Source organism: Apodemus sylvaticus, chromosome 22, assembly GCF_947179515.1.
Source record: "Apodemus sylvaticus chromosome 22, mApoSyl1.1, whole genome shotgun sequence".
In the NCBI taxonomy this organism is placed as follows: domain Eukaryota; kingdom Metazoa; phylum Chordata; class Mammalia; order Rodentia; family Muridae; genus Apodemus; species Apodemus sylvaticus.
This window is the reverse complement of record NC_067493.1, coordinates 32268711-32281766: the sequence shown is the minus strand read 5'-3', so window position 1 is coordinate 32281766 and position 13056 is coordinate 32268711. Positions and strand designations below refer to the sequence as shown.

The 13056-nt window shown below is 51.6% G+C and overlaps 1 protein-coding gene across 1 annotated transcript; it reads right to left on the bottom strand.

Annotated features, from left to right (window-relative positions):
• Positions 1–1609: 1609 nt before the first annotated feature.
• Ap1s1 (adaptor related protein complex 1 subunit sigma 1) lies at positions 1610–13056 on the bottom strand. Its single transcript, XM_052168416.1, has 5 exons — positions 12942–13056; positions 9989–10167; positions 8855–8963; positions 4133–4270; positions 1610–2366 (listed from the first exon to the last, which is right to left on the bottom strand). The coding sequence occupies exons 1-5, from the start codon at positions 12942–12944 to the stop codon at positions 2319–2321; spliced, it is 477 nt and encodes a 158-aa protein (XP_052024376.1). The 5' UTR covers positions 12945–13056; the 3' UTR covers positions 1610–2318.

The following is a 13056-nucleotide window of genomic DNA, read 5'->3' as shown; positions in this document are numbered from 1 at the left end:
GAGCCCCTACTTTTGCCACTTCCACCTTATGGCCGGAAGTTGAGTCATCGTTCCCAGTGTTTGATCCAGGAAAGGATGGAGCCAGTGGTTGGGAGTCAGTCGGACACGGCTCGGTTGGTAAGCGTGCCTGTCTCCTAGGCACTGGCCCCTAGGTCTGGTCCCATAAAGTGAGTTCAGGGTCAGAAAAAAACAAAAAGACAAAACAAATAAGAAATGAGCCAATTGGCTGGGAAAAGCAAGCTTCAAGGACCCCCAAAGAAAAATGGCACCATAGAGATTCTTCTAAGGGTATCTGGGGTGCCCTCCCTACCCCCAGTGATCCAGCCTTCCCTTCAAAGTTCCCTGAATTCTCAGAGGTTTAGGGAGAAGGAGGCTAGCCCCTACACCCCGTTTTTAGCCATTTCTTCTCAGTTACCTCCCCAAACAAAATTAAACGAGGCAAATGGCTACCTTCCTCATGGCCTTCTCAGAAGAGAGCCTATGACATTGGGACATGTCCTTTTTGGGGTTTGTGTCATGTGTACAAGCAGTGTGTAAAATTCTTTGGGGCGGGGCCACTAGACAGAGCAAAAAACTCTCACTGAAACTTCCAACTCCAGATATGCAAGAGATACTTTCCTCCTTCCAGAATTACCTTTGCATAGTGCATAGGGTATACCTGTTCCCTGATCTGGTGGGGCTGTGGCTGTGGCTGAGTGACAGAGAACTGACCTGGAAGACAAGAGGCCCTGGGTTCTACTCCCTAGAGCGACAAAATACAAAACCGACTGCCATGGCTGGGCACGTGGCTGGGTTGGGCCAGCGCTGCCCAGCATGCATGAAGCCTTTTATCAGTTAGAGCGTGGAGTCCCACACCTGTGATCTCAGCATCCCTGGAGGCAGAGGCAGGAAGATCAGAAAAGTCAAGTTTGTCTTCCCATCCATATTGAGTTTAAGGCCAGCCCAGACCACAGGAGACCCTGAATCAAAATTTAAACAAATTTCAAATGCACCTGTTGGGTTGGGATGGGGGTGACACATGCTTGTCACCCCAGCATCCTGAAGGTGGACAGCAGGAACACCCCTGAGTTCCAGGTCACTCAGAGCTAGGCGAGCAAAACCCTGTCTCAAAAAGCAAGGCCGACCAAGAGAGAACTTAAGCTCAGTTGGTACTTGCCTTGACTGCAGAAGCCATGGCTTGATTATCCCAGCATATAAAACAATAATACGGCCCTCCCCCCCCCAAAAAAAACCCAAACAACAAAACTTGTTGTCTATCTGACATTCAGCTGGGCATTTTCTTTTCTTTCTTTTTTCTTTTTTCTTTTTTTTTTTTTTTTGGTTTTTCGAGACAGGGTTTCTCTGTGCAGCCCTGGCTGTCCTGGAACTCACTCTGTAGACCAGGCTGGCCTCGAACTCAGAAATCCGCCTGCCTCTGCCTCCCAAGTGCTAGGATTACAGGCGTGCGCGTCCGCCACTACCACCGCTGCCTGGCAGCTGGGCATTTTCTATTTTTAGTTTTTCTTCCCAAGTACAATGATCCAGCTCCCGGGAAGACATTAGCAGGAAGCTGCCCTTGACCTCAGGGTGGGTGTCCCGCCTTCTCCAACAAAGCCAGAAGCAAGCCAAGTCCAGAAACACTTTTTCCTTTTATTTCAGAAGAAAGGAAATAAAGGCAGCCGCTTGGCCCACGCCACCCGCTTGGCTCCCGCCCCACCCGCGTCGTGGAAAGGAGGAAGGGGGCGGGGTCAGTGTCCCAGAAAGCGGGGCCCTTTCCCCGACCTCCCCTTCCCTCCAAGTAGCAAGGTTAGAAAAACATTAACTCTGCGGCTCCTTCCCTGGCTCTGGCTGGACCCTGGAGCCCAGGAGGAAGAGGGGGAGGAGAGCGCCCCTCCCGGGCAGAGAAGCTGCCCTGGCTGGTTATGGGGAGATGGAGGTAGGTTTGGGGGCAAAGGGGAGAAAAGAGCCCTGGAAACCTTTTCCCTTTAACCTGACATATTTATATATTTACAGCCGTACAGGGCACGGGGTGGGGGTGGGGGATCGAAGGATGGCTGGGGTTAACATTGCTTCTTCAAAGGAAGGAAACCGAAAGCCACTGAGCTCGCCCATCCAGGTCACATTTTCCTCCCTTCTAGCTCCGAAAGCCTTCACTGGGAAAGGTAGAAGGTGGGGGGAAGGAAGATTTGGAGGGAGGGAATGTTTGTACGAAGGGCCGGAGCCACAGCTCCTTCTAGAGTAGGTCTGGGGGAGAGGTGGGAGAAACAGCCCCCAAGTGCTGTCTCTCGTCTTGGCTTCCCCTGGGTCCACAGGTCCCCCCTGCTGGCCGGCGGGCGGGGCTATGCCAGGCCCATCTCCTCCAGGACACTGCGCGGCGACTCATCCTCCTGAGACAGACAAGGGTGACGCAGACACCAGGAAGGGGAGACGGTGGGAGAGATGAAGGGATCGGAGTGGGGGGGGGAGAAGCACAGACACACATGGGGTGGGGGTAGAGAAGCTGGTATGAACCCACGGCTGGAGCGGTGTAAGCTCCCCCCCCCCCGGGGGGGGGGGGCTCACTGGTCTTATGACCTCATTCCCAGCACCCACAGAGGCAAGGAGGATAGAAGAGGCCAAGTCACCCCCAGACTCTAAAGCTAGGAACTGGGGGGGCAGCTTCAGAAGCCATGGGGTAAGAGGCACAAAGCTGGGGCAGAAGGAGCAGGAGACCCTAGTCTCAGCCCGTGCCTCTCAGAGCGGGGAAGGCAGAGAGCCACTGGTACCAGACTCCTAAGGGAAGGAAAGGTAGACTTCAGAGTGATGAGTCACTAGCGTCTAGTAACAGGGGACACACATGTGTCTGTCTGTGTGCATATGTGCGTGACAGGGGGTGAAGGGAAGACGGACCAGTGGCGTGACCTCAGGTTGCATTCTGCCATTTCTTCCTCTATACAGGTGACCTCCTTCGTGGACCCCATCTCTCCCCCTCCTCAGAGCCGGCTCAAGCTGGCTTGCTTGTCACTGCAGAGTCCTGGTGACTCATCTTCCTGCACCAAGGCTCAGCAGCAGCAGAGCAGAGGGGACAAGCGGGGATGGGAAGAGGGTAGGGATGCCAGATAGCAGGGAGAACTGACAGGCGCCCTCCGGGCCAGCCCCACATCCCCACAGATGTTAGTTAAAGGGGTGTGTGTGTGTATGTGTGTACACATGTTAAATGGGAGGATTAGGCGGGGCTGGAGCAGACTGCTTAGTCACGATATGACACATATCTGTCATGTGAGCACGGAGACCTGAGTTCAAATCCCCAGCAACCCCAGAGAAGCCTGGAGTGGAGGTTTGGGTCTTTAATTCAAGTGCTTGTAGGGAGGGGGTTAAGACAGGCCGACCAGCCTGGCTGGCTGGATGAGCTCCAGGCTCAATGGGAGACTGAAGAAATACGGGAGAGAATGACCGAGGACACACCTAGTTTCAGCCACTGGCCTCTACCCACATATACACACACAGACCCCTTGTGTCAGACAGAGAGAGAAGTGACAGAGAGACGGAGGGAGAAATATATATAGGCAGGCAGGCAGGCAGACAGACACATAGATAGACAGACATAGACAGACAGACACATAGATGATAGACACATAGACATACATACATACAGACAGACAGACAAAGACAGACACATAGACAGACACATAGATGATAGACACAGACAGACAGGCAGGCAGACAGACAGACACATAGATGATAGACACATAGACATACATACATACATACAGACAGACAGACACATAGACAGACACATAGATGATAGACACAGACAGACAGACAGACAGACAGGCTTATCTACTATGAATCAGTCTGTCTCTAAACAACCCTTACCATCATGAAAATCATTAAGTCAAAGGAGACTAGGCCAGAATAAGACAGATGTCTGAGGTCTTGGGAAGAGTCAGAGCTTGGAATGTCTGAGGGGACAACCGTAGTGGGCGATTGCCCCCCACATCACCTGCTCCACAGGTTCAGGACTCAGGACAAATTAAACAGCAGGGCGTGATGGGGGCCAGACACCACAGGGAGGGGGGCCCACTCGTCGCCGGCCGGGACGTCCGAGGGGCGGGGAATCGCCTCGACCACAGTAATCCTCCTCCTCCTCCTCCTCACTGTCCCTGGCCCGTACCTCCTGCAGCAGGTCAGCCTGCTCAATGGCCTTGAGCACGCTCTTCTTGGAGGTGTCCTGGACATCCCCACCCATCAGAAACTCATCCAGGATAAAGTAGGCTTTCTCAAAGTTGAAGATGATGTCCAACTCACATACCTGGGAGAAGGGGGGAAAGGCAGAGCTAAGTATCAAGGTACACCCCAACCTCCATCCATCTGCTCCACGCCCTTAGACAGAGTCTGGCATACTCCACATTGCCCTCAGATCCCCTATGTAGCTGAATCTGTCCTTGAACCAATCCTCCTGCCTCCACCTCTCAAATGCTGGGATTCTAAGCATGTGCCTCCACACCATTTCCATGTGGTACAGGGCTCTGGGCATGCAAGGCAGGTATTCTACTATCTGAAGCACGTCCTCAGCCCCACAGTGAGTTCCTTTGATGAGTCTAAAACCATCCCAGGCCTCAGTCTTCAGTGCTTGGCCTTTTTCCACAGGCTGGCCTTGAGGTTGCAATCCTCCTGCCTCAGCCTGAGTGTGGGGGTTATAGGTGCAGGCCACCATGCCTGCACCTGCTTTCCTTGCCTCATCTTCTGGATCAGGACTTAGAAGTCTGGGGCTGCTGTGCTTTTCCTCGTAAAATATCCAATATGGTTTCTGCGAGACCCTGGGCTAGCCTCTGAGGAGAATACCATGGCCTTAGCTTAAGGAGACCCAAGGTGACCTCTGTTTATATGCAGTTTGTTGTGCACATCATGGAATGTCTCTGAGCCTCAGTTTCCCCACCCAGAAAAGGAGATGGTAGCATCAACTCCTCAGACTGACGAGAAGCAAAATCCAGAGAACCCCCATAAGGCAAGTGGGGAGGGAGAGGTTTCTTATCTCAGTTCTTTAACACGATGAATTCCTGAGCTAAGGAGTGAGTTCAAGACCAGCTTGGACAACTTAGTGAGATCCTGTCTCAAAACAAAAAGTGAAAAAACGGGGCGGGGGACACAGCTCGGTGGTCAAGCACAGAGTGACGACATGTGTGAGGCTTAGGTGCAACCGCAGTATCACAAAACCGATCATTACCTCGGGCTGGGAAGGGGCCTTGGTTGGCTGAGTGCTGGTGTAAGAGCGGCCCTCACAGCAGCTGACTGAAACACAAGCAGAGACCCACAGCCAAACGCTGGAGGAGATCGGGACTTTACGGAAGAGTCGGGGAAGGACATGAAGAGGAAAGGAACTCCACGGGAAGACCGACACACTCAACTAACCTGGAGCTCTGGGAGCTCTCAGAGACTGAGCCACCAACCAAAGAGCGTACGCAGGCTAGACCGAGGCACATGTGTAGCAGATGTGCAGCTCAGTCTCAGTGTGGGTCCCCCAACAAGTGGAGCAGAGGCTCGCCCCTAAACCTGCAGCCTGGCTGTGTATTCTGTTCCCCAAAAGGGCTGCCTTGTCGGGCCTCAATGGGGACTGATGCACCTAATCCTGCCTGCAGAGACCTGATGTGCCAGGGTGGGGGTGGGGATAACCAGGGGGGCCCTACCCTCTCAGAGAAGAAGGGGAGGAGGGATGGGAGGAGGGACTCTGGGTCAGGGAAGCGTTTGGGCAGTAAATAAATAAATAAATACTTAAGAAGAATGAGGCTCATTTATTTGACTGCTTAGCCACCAGGGAGTGGACAGTCTGAAAGGATTAGCAGGATTAAGGTGTGGCCTTGTGGGAGGAGATGTGTCACTAAGGGTGGGCCTTGAGGTTTCTAAAGCTCACGCCAAACCCTGAGTCAGTCTCTCTGTCTCTGTCAGTCAGTCTCTCCCCCCCTACCCTCCCTATCTCCCCCCACCCTCCCCATCTACCTATTTATGAATCAGGGTGCAGCTCTGAACCCTAGCTCCTGCCTGTATGCTACGGTGTCCCCCCATGATGACCGTGGACTAGTATACCTCTGAAACTATAAAGCAAGCCCCAGCTAAATGCTTTCTCTTACAACAGTGGCCTCTGTCTTGGTGTCTTTTCACAGCTGTAGATCAGTGACTAAGACACTTGCCCCAGCACCACATAAACTGGGTGTGGTGGCTACACTGTGAGTACAAGGTCATCCTTGGGGTTAACTTAGGATGCACACGTGCTCCTCTCTCTTAAAAGCACAAAAGGAGGGCTGGAGAGATGGCTCAGCGGTTAAGAACACTGACTGCTCTTCCGGAGGTTATGAGTTCAAATCCCAGCAACCACATGGTGGCTCACAACCACCCGTAATGAGAAACAAATAAAAAAAAAAATCTATGGCCCAGAGCAAGCAGGGCTGGAGCAAGAGGGAGAAGGGAAGGGGGGATAAATAAATAAATAAATAAATAATAAAAAACCACAAAAGGAACTGGGAGGTGATGGTGCACACTTTTAATTCCAGCACTTGGCAAGCAGAAGCAGGCAAAGTCTGAGCTAGAGGCCAGTCTTGTCTACAGAGTGAGCTCCAGACAGCCAGGGCTACACCGAGAAACCCTGTCTCAAAATCCATAAAAAAGGGGGGGGGGGCGCTGGCTAGACCAACCAGCAGGTAAAGGCACTATTGTCACATGAGCCTGAAAACCAGAGTTCAGAGTCCAACCCCCTGGGGCTTATATAAAGGTGGAAGAGAGCTCACTGCACAGAGCAGTCCTCTGCGCACACGCCACTGCAAGCAAGCCTGCAAGCCTTCCCCCGTGCTGGTAGAGGTGGTGATGATGATGATGATGATGGTGGTGATGATGATGAAGGGCAGTGAGATAGATGACTCTTTGGAGATTGAGATGACCCTTCCACATGGGAGTCAGAGAGAACAGAGCCTTAAGAGTTGTCCTTTGACATCCACACTCATGAGTGCCTGGCCATCCACAAGCAAATAAATGCAGTTAAAAAAAAAAAAATCTTGCTGGGCAGTGGTGGCGCACACCTTTAATCCCAGCACTCTGCACTCTGGGAGGCAGAGGCAGGTGGATTTCTGAGTTTGAGGCCAGCCTGGTCTACAGAGTGAGTTCCAGGACAGCCAGGGCTACACAGAGAAACCTTGTCTCAGGAAAAAAAAAATCTTAAAACAAATTAAATGCTGGGCGGTGGTGTGCTCCTTTAATCTCAGAATTTGGGAGGCAGAGGCCAGCAGATTACTGTGAGTTCAAGGCCAGCCTGGTCTACAGAGTACATTCCAGGACAGCCAGGGCTAGAGAGAGACCCTGTCTTGAAAAACAAAGAAATGAAAAACTGAACAAGAACAGTGGGGACACCGTCTGTGGTGGAGGGAACAGCGACAGCAGGAGCATGGTCCTCAGTGCCAGCAAAACAAATTAATCCCTTTTAAGTAGAACCCAATTGGGCTTGTACCTCATTAACAGTGCTACACGTTATGAAGGCATGCCTACTCTGCACCTCCGGTCTATCAAACCCAGGCCACACACCAGATAAGTTCTGAATCTCTGGGAAGGTGGGGCTCTGGGTTATCACCTTTTAAAAAAAAAACCTTTGAGATTTATCCATCTATTTTTACCATCATGAATGTTTTGCCCACACGTACGTGTGCATACCATGTGCTTGCCTCATGCCTGAGGAGTTGGGTCCCTGGGACCCATGTAAGAAAACAGCTAGCTATGTTGAAGCTTGTTTGTAATCCCAGTATGGGGCGGGGGAGGGGTGGGGGAGGGGGGAGGAGAGGCATGAGGCTCTCCAGGCTGAATCAAGGCCAGTGCCAGGCCCTACCTCAACCAACAGAACAACAAGCACTAAAACAAACAAGCACAAACCAAACCAAGGTGGGAGTTGGAGGGATGGCTCTAGGAGGACACCCTGTCCTCGAGGACCAGAGTCCAATTCCACCTAGGCGGGGAGGGGCACTAGCAGCGTGACCCCAGCCCCAGGCAAGCCTAGACCCTCCTTTGTTATGACCTTTGCAGGCACCAGAGCTCACACAAGTATACCTAGAGAGACACATGCACAAAGAAACAAAAAATAAATAAAGCAAACCTTTGACACCCGCCTTCGATGGATCCTATCACTCAGAAGGCGGAGGAGGCCGGAAGACCTACTGGGAGCTGGAGCCCAGCCTGGTCTACATAGCAAAGTTCTAGGCCAGTCAGAGTTACACAGTGAGATTCTCAACAGTAATTTGAGAATTATCTATTTTTCTTTGATGTGCATTGGCGTTTTGTCTGTATCTATGTCTGGGTGAGGGGCTGGATCTCCTGGACGCGGAGTTATAGGCAGTTGTGAGCTGCTTTGTGGGTGCTGGGAATTGAACCCGGGTCCTTGTCCTCTGGTGGAAGAGCAGTCAGAGCTCTTAACCACTGAGCCATCTCTACAACCCTGTAGTGAGACTCTTAAAAAAAAATAAGAAAGAAAGGAAGAAAGGAAGGAAGGAAGGAAGGAAGGAAGGAAGGAAGGAAGGAAGGAAGGAAGGAAGGAAGGAAATGCCGTCTAGTGGAGCACACCTGATGACCAACACACTAGCTTGCCCTCTGGCCTCTCCGTGCACATAGGATACGCTCCCTTGGTCTCTGCCATACTCAATGCCAGTTTTCCTCTCTCCCTCCCGTTGCATCTCAGGCCTGAGCTCTACTGACTGAGGCACACCCCCAAGCTGATTAAGGGCCATAGCTAATAGGCTTAGAGCTTACAAGGGAAGATTAATTACAGTTCCCGTGCCCTGACGCCACCTTCCCACTGAGACTTCCAGGGCAGGAAGACGGGGATGGCTTGGCCACGGGAACGGGGGCTCGTGGGGAGACTCACGCTGCCGAAGTACTTGTCCAGGAGCTCTACGTATCGGTGGATAAGTTCCAGTGTGATCAGTTCGTTGTCTTGGCCTTCGATGGCGCAGCAGAAATACAGACTGGCGTATCTGAGGTGGGAGCGGTGAGACACAGTTAGGGGCTGGCTTCAGGACCTTGGGGCTCCAGGCTCAACCTGCCCACTGGCAGGAGGTCCCCCAACTGCACACGGACACTTTGGCCCCACAGGGTACAAAGACTAACATCCTTTCCATGAGCAGACTTCAGAAACACCCAAGGTGTGTTTCCTCTCCTTTCTGCTCCCTGACCCTTCTGGTTGGCTTCAGTATAAATCTGAGCCAGTTTACAGGCTCAGAACCCAAGGAATCAGAAGGGAACGTGTTTGGGAAAGTGGGTGTGGCGCTCAGTAGGGCAGGTAAGACTGGGAGGGTCATATTTGTGGGCAGGTGAGTCTTCAGGGTGTATGCAAGAGACCTTGTCAGAAAATAAAGCAGGATACAGTAATTTCTTCGTTTTTATTTTTGAGACATGGTCTCACTGTGCAGTCCTACTTGGCCTTGAACTTGTTACATTGTAGACCAGGCTGGTTGGACTGCAAAACACAGAAATCAGAAATCTACCTGCTTCTTCCTCTTGGTTCTTAACTCTCTCTTTCTTTCTTTCTTTCTTTCTTTCTTTCTTTCTTTCTTTCTTTCTTTCTTTCTTTCTTTCTTTTTTTCTCTCTTTCTCCTCTTTCATTCTTTTCTCTCTCTTCCTATGTTTTTGTTTGTTTTTGAGTGACTAAGCCTGGTCTAGCCTCAGATTCACTATATAGCCAAGGGTGGCCCTCCAGCTTCTGGGCTTCCTTCCTCCATTTCCCAAGCGCTGCTGGGATCCCAGGCGTGCGCCTTCACACCTGGTTTACATCATATTGGGGACAGACCCAGGGCCGTGTACCTGTGAGGTAAGCATGAACAGAGGACCATCCCCGGCTGGAATAGCAATTTCAAGATGAACTAGGGAAGTGCTTCTACTGGTTGGATGCCCCTGATCCTCACCCTCCCTGATTACAGAGAGTTATTTCTCGGCCATTTTAACCCACGGTGACCTCCAAGGCAATTCATGCATATCTAGAAGTAAATGGACGGGGCGTCACCTCTTATAGACAACTTTGAGGTCCCTCCACTCCAGGAAGCTGCACATCTTGGGCTTTCGGGCCAGCACGACCTGCATGAGCTCCCGGACCATTTTCTTCCTCTCCTTGTCTGAGGTGGCCAGGTACCATTTTTGTAGCCGAAGTTTTCCCTGACGGCTGAACAGTAGCATGAATCGCATCTGCAAGGGAGGAAGGACCAGAGCTGAGGGGCAGAGAAGGGGATCGGAGCCTCTTTTCCTCCACAAACATACAGCCCCAGACTCCCGCACTGTTCATTCTTCTTCAAAACTCCTGTCCTAGCTGTCAACGCTGCGTATCCCCCTACAAGAAGGAGTGTTTTGCCTGGGGGGGGAAGGGCAAAGGTTTTATGCCTGTGATTTGGGTTCAAATACTGGCTCTGCTAGCTTGAGTACAGCCTCAGGCAAATTAATTTATACTGGGCTGGCAAGATAGCTGGATCAGTTAAGGTGCTTGGTACTAAGCCCGCTGAACTGAGCTCAATACCCGTGACCCACATTACAGGAGAGAACTGACTCCCACAAGCTGTCCTCTCCCTCCATCACAATGTAGCAAGCACCCACCCACACACATATGATAAAATTTGTGTGTGTGTGTGTGTGTAGGTCAGAGAGCAACTTTGGGGAGCTGGTTCTCTGCTTCTGCTCTGTGAGTTCCAGGGATCAAATTCAGATACTCGGCCTTGGCAGTGGGCACCTTTACCCACCGGGCAGTCTGATTGGGTTTGAAAACATTAGGTAGTCTTTGAAGCCCAGTTTCTTTATCCGAAAGACAGAAATAATACTTTTCTTATGGAAGTCTTTTAAGATTTGTTATTATTATGAAAGATTTATATGTATGCTATTTATGTGCACACATGTATGTGTGCCACATGCATGCCTGTGGAATCGTCCAGAACCAGAATCAGAGATGGTTGTGAGCCACCGTGTGGGGGATGGGAATCAAACTCAGGCCCTCTGCAAGAGCAACACATGGCTTAACTCCTGAGTCATCTCTCCAGCGCATTTTTATTATTTTTAATTCTGTGTTAAGTGTGCGTCTACACAGCGGGTTTGTGCACATCAGAACTGTTGGATCCAGAGTTACAGAAAACTGTGAGCTGTCTGACATGGGTGCTGGGAACTGAACCGCGGTCTTCTGGAAGAATAGTAAGTGTTCTTAATGGGTGAGCCATCTCCTGTCCCCTTTTCCCTTAGGAATCCTTAAATGAGTTAATTTATGAGCGTGCCTGACACATAGTAGGACCTATAACACGCTAGGTGCTGCCATTTCCCCCCAACCTTCTGTTTCCTAACCCCATTTTCCATGGGGAAAATGCCTAGCCTCATGATAAGATGATGTCCACAGACAACAGTACTTTATATGTTTTTCTAAACTCCACGTCTCACGATGTTGGGTTGCAACCTGATCCTGCCATAAGCCTTCAGATGCCCCTGACTCAATATGGCCTCTTGTGTCAGCCCCACCCGTTGATATTCCTTTCTGAATATTGCACATACATAGACCTGCGGTTGATATAGGGATATTCAGATTTTACCCTTCATTTTCCTCTGCCAGCCAACACATTTAGTTCCGCATACTGCCTTTCTTCCCAGTTTTTTTAAAAAGTGGTATTTTATATTATTTTACATATATGTGTGGAGCACCCACGTGCCACCACCTACATGCAGAGGTCGGAGGAGAATGAGTCAGGTCGCTCCTTCCACCACACGGGTTACTGGGAATGACCTCGGGTCATCAGCCACCTGTACAAGCCCAGCCATCTCTCTGGCCCTCTTTTCTCTTTCCTTTTTTGAGACAATGTTTCATGTAGTATACAGGCTGACCTCAATTCCCTAAGGTAGCCAAGGTTGCCCTCGATTTTCTGATTTCCCTCGCTTCTACTTCCTGAGTGCCAGGTTACAGGTGTGCACTATAAGGCCCGACCTTTCTTCCGAGACATCAGGTGACTGATCACTCAGTCCCTCAAACAGGGGGGCCCAGTCCCCCCAGGAAGGCTCTCCCAAGGAATGTCTGCGGAACAAATAGCAAGCAGAGTCCTCACTGCTTCGCGCATGGACCTAGCTTTATTCCCAGTTTATGCAGAGGTTCCTGATTCCATAGCCAGAACTCAGTTCCCAGCAAACAGCTCTGAGAATATGGCTGGGGTTGGGATATCTGTGTGTGTGCGCGCCACACTTCCAGTTTAGCAGGTTAAGTTAAAAGAAACAAACACCCCAGAAGCTAGGAAGTATTGTTGTGGGGGGTGGGGGTAAGGAAGGTGAAGAACTGAGGGAGCCCTGTTTAGCTGAGGAGGAGGTGACAGCTACAGCAGGAAGACGGAAGGCCTGGGTTCCGGAAAAGAAAATGCATTGGAGACGGTGGAGAACTGGGATTGCCAAAGTCAGGGAGTCTTCCAGAGCCTAGGTCTCCCGAATGCAGACCTTAAAGCCCACCTGAGCTAGAACTCCGAGAGAGAGCTCAGTCAAGGAATGGAGACAGGAGGTTCACTCCAGAGACCCGGAAACTGTCCCCTCCCACACCGAGCTCTCCATGGGCCATGCTCCAGTGTGGGCCTCAAGGGAAGGGGATTCGGCGACCTGCAACCATCCCGAGTGACCCCGGCGCCCCAACCTCGTGTCTTCCCTGCGGCAGTGACTGGGAGGCTCCTTAAGAGTCCCAGAGTCTCGAGCGCTTCTCCAGGCTCGGGACAGTCCCGCCACCATCCAGCCCTAGTCCCCTCTTTTCCCAACCAACAAGACTCCTCCCCACCCCTGTCCCTAGTGCCATTTCCAGCTTCCGAGGTCAGCTCTCCCTAGCAGCTCCAGGAAGTGGATCCTTAGCGGACCACAGGGAAGACAGGGCGACTCCCACAAAGAGCAGCCCCCCTCCGGACCCCCGCAGGTACAGCCCACGCCCCTCGGGTCCCCGTCCCCTCCCTCTCCTCGCAGCCTACCATCCTGCAGCCTCCGGCCCGGCGCGTCCCTCTCCGGCCACCGTAGAAGCTAGCTCCACTCCCAGTCGGATTCTTTTCTTTTCCCTCCCTCTCCGCTTGAAGCCCCGCCCCAAGG

Bases quoted from the DNA above. Each gene is read 5' to 3' on its own strand.
- Ap1s1 (XM_052168416.1), bottom strand. The intron at 4,271-8,854 runs GTGAGTCTCCCC...CCCTTCTCCCAG, and splicing joins TGGACAAGTACTTCGGCAGC to GTATGTGAGTTGGACATCAT. The intron at 2,367-4,132 runs GTACGGGCCAGG...TGTCTGTCTCAG, and splicing joins AGGCTGACCTGCTGCAGGAG to GAGGATGAGTCGCCGCGCAG.